Source organism: Hyalella azteca, unplaced genomic scaffold (genome assembly GCF_000764305.2).
Source record: "Hyalella azteca isolate HAZT.00-mixed unplaced genomic scaffold, Hazt_2.0.2 contig13161, whole genome shotgun sequence".
Lineage (NCBI taxonomy): Eukaryota > Metazoa > Arthropoda > Malacostraca > Amphipoda > Hyalellidae > Hyalella > Hyalella azteca.
The window spans coordinates 28,057-43,176 of record NW_025943092.1 but is presented as its reverse complement, the minus strand read 5'-3'; the positions used below and the strand labels follow the sequence as shown (position 1 = coordinate 43,176).

The 15,120-nt window shown below is 35.4% G+C and overlaps 1 protein-coding gene across 1 annotated transcript in view; it reads left to right on the top strand.

Annotated features, from left to right (window-relative positions):
- Positions 1-7,489, top strand: part of LOC108675138 — a 28,375-nt gene extending 20,886 nt beyond the window's left edge. Inside the window, exons 16-21 of the mRNA XM_018163127.1 lie at positions 524-674; positions 1,374-1,568; positions 2,338-2,495; positions 2,679-2,813; positions 5,848-5,964; positions 7,348-7,489. Coding sequence (XP_018018616.1) covers positions 524-674; positions 1,374-1,568; positions 2,338-2,495; positions 2,679-2,813; positions 5,848-5,964; positions 7,348-7,390 — 799 coding nt within the window. The 3' untranslated portion in view covers positions 7,391-7,489. The remainder of the gene's footprint in view (positions 1-523; positions 675-1,373; positions 1,569-2,337; positions 2,496-2,678; positions 2,814-5,847; positions 5,965-7,347) is intronic.
- The last annotated feature ends 7,631 nt before the right edge of the window (positions 7,490-15,120 follow it).

Genomic DNA, 15,120 nt, shown 5'->3' with positions numbered 1-15,120 from the left:
GTTTTAGCTGCAGTATAACTTTATATGTAGAATTAGTTATTTGAGTTAGTAGCTCTGACAGCCAATTACTGACGGCTTTTCAGCTAAACCCACCAATCACTTAAGATAAATATGCCGCTGAGTGTTCTTAGACGAGTTTTGGTAGTTAGGAGGCACATTAATTATCAACATACTAGATCGAGATTAATTATCAAGCCATCGAGGCTGGAGGCAATTCCCATCAGGGACCGGTGCAAGAAGATCACCGATGCGCAAGAGACTGTAAAACTGTACTAGCAGTGTCCGGCTATGTATGTTCAATTGTATTTGTTGTTGAATTTTAATTAACATAAGCATGTTTACCTAGTACCTCTTCCCACAGAACTTAACTTTCTAATTTGTTTCAAAAAACTTTTGATCGCCGAGTTTCAGAATATAATTAAACATTTTATTCGTTACATCATGTTACATAACCTACTTGAGGTTAATTTCATAAACTGAATTATTTACGAAGTGGCAATAATTTCGGAGCATCTGTGCCCAGGTGCCCGGTGGACAACTACATCTTCCCTGCCCTGGGGCGCGCCCGCAGCGGCGAGGGACTCGAGACGAGGTTCAGCGCTTTTAAAATTCCGGAATCCAACTTTTTGGTCTTCGAGGCCAACGTGCGACCCTGCAAACTCACCTGCACGCCTGTGAGTGTCTGATAGCGATATTGATATCGAAGATCCGAATTGAATTTTAGTAATATTATTTGCTAGTTTGATACCATAATTCAAAATAATTCTAACTTTCACGAACTCAATTCAAACTTTCATAATTCAAACTTTCACGAGCTCGAGATTCAATATTAAGAAGACTGAAAGAATTTCAATTTCCTCCAGACGTTGTTCGCGTTGTTCGTTGCTGTTGTCCAGTGGAAGTCTTGCAGTAATTGCTGTGAAAATAATCGCGACTGATAATAGAAATTAGAATATTTATTTTAATTTTACGTGTTTTGCAGTTTTGTTCATTCTCTGTGGCTAAAATAACTCGCCTTTTCGCGTGTCGCAAAATTACTGTTATTCCAAATTCTTCATATTTTATTTTGTTACTCTTGTAATCAAGTAGCTAACGAATTTTGTGTTAGTGACAGCAGCCAACATGAACAAGAAAATGCAATTTTTCGCCTTGCTCTTCTACCGCAATGCATTTACAGGCATTTCGAGAATATAATATCAGCTATAATTGTGCCTAATTAAAAATTTTATTTAATACATGAAATTAATAAAATTCTTTTCATTCAAATTTCAGTCGTAAAATAATGGGCAAAACGAAAATTAATCTATATAATTTACAAATGTTAGCAAATAATTATTTAAATTTTAGTAATTTCATAATTTTATTCGGCGCAGGCCTTCTGCCGCGACACACACGGGCGCGGGGAGGTCGAGTCGTACGGCCGGCGCAGGAGGGATCTGGCGGAGCGTCTGGGTCCTGTGAACGAGACGAGCTACACGAACATGACGGCCGAGGAGCAACGGCTGCTCGAGCAGGAGAAACTGGAGGCTGAGGAGGGACCTGTGGAGCATGTGCACGGCATATACGAGGTACAGTATGTTGATGGGGGTCTTGGCATCTACGAGGTATGTTAAACGGCGTGTTGATATATACGAGGTATGTTAAACGGTGTCTTGGCATCTACGAGGTATGTTCATCGGTGTCTAGGCATATACTAGGTATGTTGATGGGGGTCTTGGCATCTACGAGGTATGTTAAACGGTGTCTTGGCATATACGAGGTATGTTGATTGGTATCTTGGCATATACGAGGTATGTTAAACGGTGTCTTGGCATATATATGTTCCTTGTCAATTATGGCAGCTGCGAGGTATGTTCCTTGTCAATTGTGGCGGTTGCGAGGTTCACTGTTAATGTAGCTCTGTTTCAATTGCTGCAGACGTGAATTAGTTCAAATTCTTCACATCTTCAATATTTCTTCCAAGTTTTGTAGATAAATAAGGAATTTTTAACTCTGAAAATATTATATTCCTGCATAATCGTTAAAATTTTATCTAAAACAAATCAATAATCAAAGAGACGCGAGCTTCTCATTCCAAAATATTATACGAACCTTCAACTTAAAAGCAACACATCGTTGGTGATCTTGATTTACTGCACACGAGTTTATTCCTAGTTATCAGAATACAAGTTCGGTGCAAAGACTCTACTTTTAAGTCTTGTCGAGACTCCAGAGCTTTGGAAACCCCAAATTTCCCAGCTCTTTCTGAATAAATACACACGGATGTGTTCCGTGTTGGCTGTGCCAGACTGGAGAGATGTCTGTTGCGTCAGTATAAAGACGAGTTATTTGTGTCAGGTTTACCTGTCACGCGAGGACATCCCAGCGGCGGCAGAGCTGCGCTACCTGCAGGACGTGTGCCTCAGCACGTCCGCCTACAATGGCCTCGTGGCCACGACTGTGACCTCCGTGCTATGCCTGATCGGCGTCCTCGTAGCCACCGTCTTCCTTTATCGGTAAACTTGGTGAAGGATACCATCTTCAAAACTGATAATTATTGATTAGTTATCACCATGTTTCATTTAGCATGAATCGCATGATTATGTTATACTAATTTTTAGCATAAATGACCAGACGTTGATCCGTTAATATTATATTTTATCCACTGAAATTTTTTTTTATTCACTGAATCATCCCAGACGCAGCGCACATGGCGGAGTGGCTGCCAAGAACGCCATGGCTGACGCTGGCAATCCTCGCCACGTCTCACTGCGTCATGAGGCTGCCAGAGGCTCATTCCCCAGCCATCCACGCACTGTGCCTCAGCCAGCCAGGTACCCTAACAAAATTTAGAGTCGCCCCAGCTTCTGGTAATCCAAATCAGAAGCTGACGCGTCTGTAAATTTTCACTGGGTAACATAATTTAGAGTCGTCCCAGCTTCTGGTAATCCAAATCAGAAGCTGACGCGTCTGTAAATTTTTCACTGGGTAGGTGGAATTTCGCCTCAATGTTAAACTCCCACACAGTAAAATAGTTGTAGATAATTTTGATTGAAAATTTCACTGCAACATTGTTCACTACAAATGATTTTCAATTTTTTTAAATGATCGCCTGCTTAACTTTCAAATAGATTTATAAACTTTATCGGAAAAGTTTCAAACAGCACTTAGGTTATGCAATGCGCTGCACATTTTTGCAACAAATTTGTAGATTCTGTGCTTATTATAATAGCAATGAAAACATAAACGCCAATATTAAGCCTTCAAATCATTAAGGCATCAAGTGTCTTCTAGGTATCACATCACAATTGCTTATTCAATACTTTGAATGATGCAAAAAAAGGGAACAAGATGACACAATTCAGATGACTCAATATTGGTCAATCTAAGTCTAATTTAACCTTCAATTGGCAATAAGAAGTGAAAAATTTAAAATGGTAGTGCAATTTGTTCACATAGTGAGTTTTTCGTTTTATAACATATAAAGAAGGCTTAGATCTTCCGGCCAAAACTGTCTTCAATAAATTTATTGAATTTTATGATATCTTAAAACGTCAGAGGAAGAAAAAATCATTCAAATTAAAAGCCGAATTTGCATAAATGACGGAAGTGAAAGTTTTTAACGATATCATATTACAGTTAGTATTGAAGTTCCACCTGAAGAGTATTCCAACTCAAATGCTTGAACAGTTAACAACTTAAATTTCCATTCCATTTTAGAATTTTTTCGTGTCATCATAATCTACTGAATCAATTTGTCACTCATAATGTAGTTGCACCATACTTTCCTGTAGTGTGCTTTATACACGTTTTATGTATTTTAGTTGATGAACTAGAGTCTAATAAAAAAACATTTCGTAATTTCCAGTTATATTAATTTTAGCACTCACGAAAAAGCATGCAAAAATGTTTCATCATTGTGTTGCTTGTAATTAGAAATGTAACGAGTTAATAATAAGATGACAGCACGTTATGTAAATAAACGCGCACATATTTACAGCGACGACACGTCCGTATGACGTCACCCGCGCCAAGAAGTCAACCGCCAACACACGCTCGTTCGATACTGACATCTCATAAAACAATTCAAGCTAAAATTAAAATACCGAACACGCATTCTTTGGAATATACTGGCAAATATGTACTACACTACAAATTGTTTTTTTTTTCTTCGTTTTACTATCTTCATTTTCCATTATTTGAAAAAAAAAATTTAGTCCATAATTTTAGTAGTCAATACTTATTCAAATAAATGTACTTTTTTCAAAAATATTGGTAGTAGGCTTGAATATTTGCAACAATAAATGTATCCTTGGCGAGGCAGAAGGTCAATATTTGAGTTATCCATGTAGAATTTAAATTTAGAGCACTTTAGCAGGGCACGGAAATTCCAAATCCTTGGAATTTTCAAATCCTTGGAATTTTCAAATCCTTGGAATTTCCAAATTTCAAATCCTTGACATTCCAATTTTTTTAGAAATCCTTGCACAGGCAAAATATCATTCAAGTTTCAATGCTAGTTAACAAATATTACCGTTTGCATCACAAAATATTTCAGTGTAGAAATCTTTGAAAGCTGTGCTTTTCTTCAATTAGTATTTTTTACCCCTCAACGAAACTTGATCGATACAACCTCCACTTGTTTTCCAACGTCAATTAGTCCTTTTCCATTCAAAACAAAAATCAATACACATGTAAATACGTTGACCTGCACCAAGCTTTGTACAAACGCACGCCTGGAGAAAACAATTGCTTTCTTCGCATTCGCCGGCGCCGTCACATCCAACGCACGAAGGTGAGCTCAGAACTCAATTGCAGCTTTTTTACAATCCAGCACGAATGTTAATTTGAAGAACGAAGTCGTATATAACCATGTTTTATTTGTGTGCTTCACTGCCAACTGGCATATTATTTACTTTCTATGATGGAATCTGTGAATATGAATACGAAAAAAAACTTTATGATATAAATACGAAAAGGCAGCAATCTGTATGAATTAAAAACAATTTAAGAGAGTTCACTCAAGCTCGAATATACGCTGAATGCTGTGGTTGATTGCGTCATTAAAATAGTTAATTACGTCGTTGAGACTCTTCAGAAGCGTCGGAGGTAGGAACTGAGACGTTCAAGTTTCAATCATAACAATTTATTTGTTTTTGTATACTGAAGAATGTAACTCAAAAAGAATCATTTTATTTCAATCCTAACAGGGGTTGCATATTTAAAGTTTTGAACCTAAGGGCGTTATTGGTGGTCTTATTCAGATAAAACACAAGAACTTCTGATGCTAGAAGAAATTTTATTTTGGACAACCCGTTCCTTTCGGGTAATAAAAGCTAATTTCCTACGCAAAACAAGAAACAGTTATTTCCTCCAATCTTTTCCTACGATCAAATCATACTAATTTCTCTATATATCAACAACATAAAGCTCCAGTCTTACGCAAATCATTAATGCGTCTGTGTGCGACTCAAAAATTGGTTCGAAAGTTTGAAGATTCAAATCGATTTCAATCTTTTACAGTAACTTATCTTTTCATCCTTTGTTGATATTCTCCGTGCCCCATATTTTGGATGTGGACCGGCAAATCGTTCTGACAGAAAGTCGGCCACATTCATGCCATGATTTACGCACATATTTTAATTTCTTCATATTATTGTCGTTAAATTTAATTCCAATCACATGATTTCAAAATTAATGAAATAAAATGATCTTGATATTACTGGACAATTGATTTCCAACTGGAAAATTGATTTCGAAGAAGCTCATGTAAATAGTGTAAAATGTACCTCATATAATTTTCTACTGAATTCTGCAAAAGGAAAAGCTTTATATTAAAGTCTTAAAGGGCCATTTTTCCATATGCAGGTATTTCCCAGACCCTAAGCCAGACGACCTTACCCTCACATCAGAACCTGACGGATTAAATTCACACTACATCGACCCATCAGAGCCCATCTACACAAACCCGGCCCTCTTCGAGAGGTGAGTGCCTTTTGTGACAGAAAATGCTGACTCATCAGAACCACTTCACACGGACCCGTCCCTTTTTCCAAGAGATAATTGGCCGTCGCCTGCCTTTTGTGATATGAGAACAACCGCCACCCACGGACGATCAAAAGAGCTCTACTGAAAATCGCTCAGTTAAATTTTTCTTTCGAAATCGTTATACCTACGTAAAATCAATGAGGCGCATTCTCGTAATCATCATTTACCCGTTGGCCTTCAATTCCCCCTTTTTCTCGATATTCTCTGTACAAAGTTTACATTGCGGAGCACTTTGATACAGAAAAATTCCTCCGATAAAAACTACGACACCTGTTTTCATTTATCGCACTCGTGTTCTTCAAAGTCCGTTAAACGATTTGCATAAAATATGGAAACTTTTCTTGAGGCTGAGCTTCATTAAACTTTCACAAGCGCTTGAAAGGTGAACTGACAATGTAAAACCTGAAAAATCTTCTAAATTCTTTCTAAAGAACTGATCGTGTTGCGATGTAAAAATATACAGACATTGAGTGAATATATCCTTCAAACTCTGCTGTCGGATAGTTCGTTAAAAATAATCCTGTCAATTCGATTGATTCCGTTTTTTATGTATGGAAATATTAAAACGATTCCACTGATTATTTTGCAATGTGCACACGATGTGGCATTTGAAATTGCAAATTAGATTTCATACGAATGAACTTAATTAAAACGCGCATTACGAATCAGGATAATAATGAATTTACACTCCATGCAAAAAATTCCTACCAAATAATTTCAAGTACAAATAAAAGTTTGAATAATTTCAATAATATTCAAGTTCATTGACTCTATCAGATTTTATTTTTCATAAACGAGGATACATCAGCGGCCATGTGAACATATTGCTTGTTCTATCCCTCGGGTTCAACTATTAATAGGTTTCTTATAAATTTGCGATAAGTTCACATGAGTGAATAATATGACTATCAATCCTCTATTTTGTATATAATCATACTGAAATACTTCAATACTAAACTTTCAACTATATTACGTCAAAATTAACTGAAGGTTTAACCTGTTCCGATCATTTGTCTTTACCGCTATGCTACTATTTTAGTACCACATATGTTATATAATAAAACATGTCTATTATTAAAAGATTTCATTCGGATACGTGAATAAACTTATGCACCATGCAGGACTAGATTTTTTCATCCACTGAGAATTGTTACTCTAAGATATTGTGAAAATATTACCTATTACATTTTCTGGCCCTGTATTTATTATCAATAAATTTCAGCGCATTAAAGACACCGTGTTATAATATCAGTAACAATATCAATTACAATCATATTATTGGAACATATTTAACATTTTTAATTTTCCTAATGTTTCCAGAGCTGCGGCGGACGATCGCTCAGGTCGGGGGCCGCGCGTATGAGGATGGTTAACGGTCTAATTACTCTACTAACTTAACAACTTGATCACGTCGAAATATATAAGCGACTCGTGGCTGCAAGTACCTTCTTCTTCGTCCTGGCAGTCTCCTTCTCCTTCGTCCTGGCAGTCTACACGACCTTCTCCTTCGTCCTGGCAGCTAACATATCCTTCTCCTTCGTCCTGGCAGTCATCACGATCTTCTTTTTCCTGGCAGTTACATCAAGCATAAATTTTCGATGTACATTGCACCATAGCCTCAATTATCAAGCATGATCCGAGCATGTTTAAAATGTTGGTTGGCCAACCAGCGTTTACTGGATGGTCATCTCTCAGGCTTAGATAACCCTCATTTTGCGACAGAAGCGCCCTTATTTTCATGTTAAAATGCCCTGCTGATCAGTGTATTGCAATTAGCGCGCATATAAAATTCCCCGATCCTTCAATAATTTGTACGATTTGATTCATCCGCTTAGAGACATGGAATAATTGGATATCTAATTGGCTATAATTATATCAGATAATTGAAGCCTATTTATTCTTTACCATTAAATTACGGTGAAAAAATACGGTGCATTGAAGTCTGCAGAAATTATTCATTTTCTGATCATGCTTGTTTCAATAAATGCCGTAGTTCCCTGTTATTCTGTCTATTGCTATTATTATTGTCTGCAAAACTTGCACCGTTTGAAGTTCAAATCCTCTTAAACGCAGAAAATGAATAATTTCAAAATCTATTCTCTAATATTTTTCTAATATCTTGTTTTTTTTTAAATCCATACCTAACTTTTGCCTTCCAAAGCTGAGTCACAATTCATTCTCAATCACTATAAACTTCACTTAAATTAAACTCGCGTTACTTTGCACTTTTTGTCGTTCAGTTACCATGAAGCATAAATTTTGTTTAGTCAGTGTCCAGTTCAGTGTAGATCAACGACCCAGAGCTATTTTGCTGGGCTTCTTTTCCCTTATTTGCTTTAAGATTCCATTAATAATCAGGCTAGCTGGGACCTCAAAAAATTAAAACCAATAGGACCTAAAATCGTTCCATTTCTAAAAGGAAGCTCAGCAAGATTAAGCTCTGGGTTAAGATCAGGGCTTGTGCATGTAGTCTAGGCGTTAGTTTTAATTATGCTTCCTAGTTTAATACTCGTAAATAGGTTTGTACTGGATGTGTACTGGATGTGTGTTCAAGAGCCGACTCTGTGCTTAACTTTAACGTCTTATACAAGTGATTAATTAATAAATTGTACTTATTTCACAAAAGGAAGCGATTTAACTTAAACTTCATTACAATAGATTTCCCCGTAATTATTTTATTTAATAATAAATTTGCAACAATATCGTACTTCTTTGGAGTCCAATAACTTATTGCAGCTTCTCTTCGTGAGCCGAACTTTAGTGCCACTTTTTAAAATCATTGGTTAAGCGCAGACAAAATTACCTGACAGCTAAATGCATTTTTGGTGTCCATATGTCTTCTTTCGAATTCACTTGGTTAATTTTTCTTTCTATAGCGTGGAAGGTAATAAAATTTAATGTTAAGAAAGACACATTCTTTCCCATGTTTTTTTTTTATATTTGTGCTGTCGATAAAAACTACTACCCGCTACTCGGTTCAGCAACTTCCGGTCAATGAACTTAATGAACTTCATTAAGTAAGAGTTTTCGTAACCTTTTCTACTCAGATAACTTTTAAAAAATGCATCGAGTTGTATTGAGCTTGCAATAAGTAGATTTACAAGTAATTTCGCCCGCGTGTCACAATCTGGTACTGTTCGATCGAGATAGAAGCTTCAAATAAAGAACTGTCTCAGTTATAATTGGGTTTCATTATTTCCAACAAAATAGAGCGGTATAGGTTACAAGGCAAGTTATTACACGATCACCCTAATATACATTAAATTTTGATTTCCCGTCTCTGCGGCGGGTTTGCACATGTTTTGATAATTTCAGAAAGATATGTTTGGAAATAAAATTTTCTTTGGATTTTATAAAAAAATTGTCGGTGCTACACGGGCTGGTGCTCGGTTGGTTTCAATAAAAAAATTTGCTTGGATTTACACAAAAATCGCGACTTGTTTTCACCATGCAGTAGACGTATTTTATCATAAGTATTTACTGGTAATCCATATAAAATTAATTTCATTTCAATATTCATTTAGGAATACATAAATCAACATCAATAATTAATATCTAGACTAATATTCGAATATTATTTTTATTATTAAAGTTTTGCTCGTTACCAATATTTATCTATATTCGTGTTCTTGATCACTGATCACGGAAGGCAAGAAATAATAAAAAAAATGCAAACAGAAGAAGATCATTTCACTTTCGTGATGAGCGACACGAGGCAGCCGTGCATCACGATCGTACGTGACATCGAGTTTCCCGAAAAAAAATTCGTTCGCTCTGTAATTATCGTAAATAAATCTGCAGACGCGACGTGAACGCTTGAATCCCACATCCACCTGTCTTGGCCCAGTTACGATTTATTCACGAAGGTTTGAAGAAGAGAATTCGAGTTGAAAGTCAAGCTATAAAAGGTGGTTACAATAAAGATGATCAGTTCATTGTTAACTTGCCGTGGATCTGGTAACTAGTCAGCTGCAATAAAGCAAAATGGTTAAGGTAAGCTTGTGTGAAATTTGTTCGTCCATTTCACTCACTCTTTGTTTGCCAGCACAATTTATATTTAACATCACTTATAAATCTCAAAGCTAATCTCTAGGGGACACTGCTTAGTGATTAAACAATGATCAGGTCAAAAAGTCAAGCGGGAAATGTATTGACCGAACCCCCAAAACATTTTATTTGTGAGATAGTTAACCCAGCTGCATTCTCACTGTAAACTGGATATAGAACTTGACCAATAAAACCAGTTTAGCTGCATAAATATGTCATTAGATGGACTAAATGCTGGTTAAACCTGCAAAAAAGCAATGCAGTAGCTTTAGTTTGAACCTTGAATTACAATATTGCAATTGTTTTCTGAACTTTGCTGCGAGCGTTCAGTCAATTTTCAGAAGAAATCAAACATTGTAGCCAGAGAGGAATTTCAGAGGGAATTTTATTGCTGGGAGCAGAATAAATACTCTTTCCGGCTTCGGTACTGAAAATTAACTTTCTAATTCAAATCACCAAAGTTTCTAGCTCCTAGAGTTGGAATTTTTTTATTTGACTATCCGCTATTTCATTATCAAACTTTTTCTAATATTCGATTTTGAAGTTAACGTGCAAACAGTTTACAGCAAAGAACATTTTTATTTGTAACTGGTAATTTATTTATATTTTAATTCAATCGATTTGGAACGTATTTCATCGCATGAAATTTAATTTATGGAGACAAAAATGTTTCGAGGTAATTATCTGATCATTGGACTTGAGAACGAAAATGTTGCGTTTCAAACTTGCAAAAAAATACAGCTAGAATACGGCTTTAAACAAAAAACTGACCTTTACACGTCATGTACTTGAGCTTTCTAGTTTATCACAGCTTCTGATCGCAACTCTGAGTCTCGTGGTGACACTGGGCGCAGCCTACCCTCGATACGTGGCCATCCCACTCGAGGACCTCTCGCCTGCCCCATCAGGCTACCAGCCTGTCTATCTCTCCCCCTAGTGGAGGCCACGGGGCCTTCGGGTGGTATACCGATCACACCGTCACCACAAATGGTCTCTAGCCGGTTCAAGGCACCTCAGAGATTAGTTCAGTTTATCACATTGTTATAGATTATATCACATTGTTATAGATTATATAAAACACATAAATTACCTCAGATAATATAAAATAGAACAACATCTATATATAATTTAAAATCGAAAAAAATACTGCAGATAATTCAAAATGGCCATGCTTGATCATCATGAGTTGCTTAAAGTTTCAGGTCAATAAGGAAATAGTTATCATTGAATAGTGATTAGATTTAATTTAATTTCTTCGCAATTGAAAATTTCAGAACTCTGTTTTACAAAATATCATAATTTGAAACTGTGTCAACGTCATGATTGCCCAACAACCATCAATTTTATATTCCAGAATGGTTAAAAACGACTTCCTATTCAGTATGACACAGCATAATACATATATGAATGGATATTTCCTCGTATCAATAAATAATAAACAAATTTTTCCCATTGTTGCAGTGTGGAGCTACCATCCCGCGCACTCGTTGCTGACTCGCACTTTCCCCAAGGAGTTGACCACCGCTAACGTCGCCTCATCTCCGCTGCCTTCAAGTCAAAAAAACTGTGTAACAAAATGAGGTCGGAGAGATAAATTATTTTTCTAAAAATAAATGGCGGATAAACAACCCATGGTTTATTATTAACTCCCTCAAATAGCGTCGCAGCTCCAACAACAATAAACGAACTAAAACAATTTTATAGTTGTGCCAATATCATAATCATCAGTCAGTCGGCTATCAACTCTGCAAGAAAGATAAGTCAGAGTTACAATTTACACTTACAACTTATTCAATGCCGTGTGCTCGGCTGCAAAGCGATCAATAAATTATTGCAATAACTCATTTTTGCTTGAATTCACTTTGAAATTTTACGATTCATCAATAACTATTCGTGGATTACGGTGATTTCCCATGCAGTCTAATCTTATACGCAATCTCTAACTCTGTAGCGTTCACATTACAGGTTCAGATTTGCAACCTCACGAGTAAGGCATGAAGCTTCACTTTTCTCGCCTTTGCATTATGAAAGAAAGCTTTATTTTTTACTTGGCATATGAGGTCAGAAGCTTTACTTTTTTATCTATTCATCTTTTTTTTACTAAGGAAGATTTATTTAATTACTGCAAACATACAAGGAAGGTATATTTACGTTTTTAACCCATCAAGTAATTAAGGAAGCGTTATTTCATTACCTAAAAAGTAAAAAAGGAGCTCTACTTTTCTCACCTAATAAGTAAGGACGGAAGCTTAACGAGAAAAATATCGTAGTCTAGATGACAGGGTTTCCATTCGCACCCCACGTCAGCGTGTTGCAAAGGTGCTATATTTACTCGAGTCTCAACAGTAAATAAAAGCAGCGACGACGTTGCTTTCTTTCAAAGGGAACGAAGACAGAAAACCTGCCCAAATACTGCCAGGTCTTCTCTATTTAGGAACTAATTAAGAGAATGAAACTCGTCTAACTCGACCGGCTGACTGCGTGGCTCTGTGATGCTAGAAGGTCTCTACCCTCGCCAGCCTTGTTAAAGTTTTAGAAAATAGCATTAGTCTTACGGAACTCTTAATTAACGTGATATAAAATTGTAAATAAAGAAGAAAATTCTATCATTTGAAGATATTTAAAAGGAAGTGATGTCGCATCAACTTACTTAAAAACTCTGAATTGATAATATATAAAATCTACGACTCGCTAACAGTTGTCATTATTTAGTACGCAGAAAAAACGCACGTTTAATATTTTGTGTAATATGCAATCATAATTGTGCTTCGTAAATATTAATTAATGTCATAGACTTCATTGACGTCTGTGAAGTGTTCGCTGAATTTGAGGCGGGAAGCTAGCGCTGATGAACGATATTCTTCAATACTGTTGCGCCAGTAGTAGGTTAAGGGCAAAAGAAAATGCTGACAGGTTTCTACTTCCGCGAGGCAAGAAAGTGAAACAAGAAGCAAGTTTCTAATGCGGGACCCTGCAGGCTGCGCCGTGTCTCTGCCTTACCTGACGCATTGCTTGAACCTTATTTTCACGTGCACCTTTCTTCGTCTGATTTATGTCATTCAAGTGACATTAATAAGATGCATGATATTATTCTTTAGCTGATAACTGAGATTAATCTAATCTCATCTAAATTAAATGAGTTGTTTGAATGCATTCAATTTTAAAACTTTGCAATAGATCAATGCTGCTAGTACCATTTATACAAAAATTATTCAAGCAAATGGGATAAGTTCACTTTTTCATTGTTACTCTATATTTCAATTGCGTTATGTAAATAATATATTCTTATTAAAAGGTAACTGTCGACAGTAATCAGGATTTGAAGCTTGTGAGGATTTAACGATACACATTAATATCAATTAACAGTACTGATGAAAAGTATCGATTTTAAAATCGGTGACTTTAATGATTAATGATTAAAATACTTAAAGTATTCATCGTTACAACGATTGTTCATTTATTTGAAAATTGTTAATTTAAAAAATTTTGAATTTATAATTTTTAAAATTTAAAAATCAAATTTAATAATTATATGAATTATGCACTTTGATGGGTATACAGTGATTACTTATAAGTTTTACTTTCCCGAATATGAGGTTCTCAATATGTGAAGCTCAGCCTAATTTCTCCAGGGACTGGAGTATATAAAGCTGGTCAAGTTATGGCATCAACTCAGTTAAACAGGAACTTTCGGGCAATATACATCATTCTTGTGAACAGCAGACATGGCATTCAAATTCGTGAGTGTTGCAATAAGATATAAATTATATTCAGTGTGTTATAAAGGAGGACTAACTGTGCGTTTGAACACTGCAACTTTTAAAAATTATAAAAAGTTTCTCAAACTAAAAATTTTCTATATTCTACAAGATTTCAATCGAGTCTAAGACTGATATCTTAAACCCTAAAGATAAGAGTTTAAAAAGTAATTAAACTTTCTAGAACAGAAAATTACTTGGTCGTGCCATTATAACGTTTTTCTTATTATAATTTCTTATAACGGTTTTATGTTATTGGATTTCACATTTTCCTGTCCTAGCTAAAGGACAGTTTTTCAGCCCATTTTTGGTCCATGCCGTGGACACCCGAGTTAATGTAGGCCTGGTCCATAAGCTTCAGCTTTCTTGTATAAATAAAATATAATAGACTAATTTTAATTTGTGTACCGAGTTGCATGGACATACGGCTGTTCAACTAAGCGACTAATCTTAGTTGAAATTCCTGATATAGAGTTTCGAATGATTCTAATTATTTTACATATTATTATTTATCAATAATATTAAATATTTATTTAATATCTTTATCATTTTATTTCAAACCTTGCTCTTAATCTATTTGTTAATCTATTAACATACTATGTAATTTTTTCAGTATAAAGTCGATCGCGCGTAATTATCCAGTAATTGCTTGGGTAGTGAAACAACTAATAATCTTACCAATCTTTTTAATCATAAAAAATCGCTTTAATACAATTAATCTGGCTTATTTTCTTCGGCTTATAAAAGAAGTTCTAATAACGTTTATTTCTCACAATAAATAATAGAAATCATTATTATCTATAAATACTATATAATGCTAAGTAATGAAATTACACATTCATTTCGAAAACGTTTACTACACGTCGTATCATTCAGTACCGATATAAAAGTATGAGAAATTGTATATCATGAAAGTTTTAACAAATAAATAATATTACATCTTGTGTTGATTTCAGATTTCTCACTTTGTAAATAAATTATAAGAAAATAGGCCTTGGCCATTTAAGTAAATACATTGCAGTTGTCAGGTTATTTATCAATGGGCTCATAAATCGTTAAATTGATTTGATATACTGTCATTAGTTTTGAGGATAGTTAATCTTCAGCTGCCATATTTCATCTAAACCCAACATCCGGATAGGGTTTCTGAAGTTCAGGTTTTTCAATAGTCGTCTTGGCCTGTTCTCAATCCTGTTTTTATTCACATGCTTTAGAAGCGATACAACGAGGTCATTCTTATATACTTTCTCCATGAAGAAATTTCTTCATCTTATGAAATTTCTTTTTC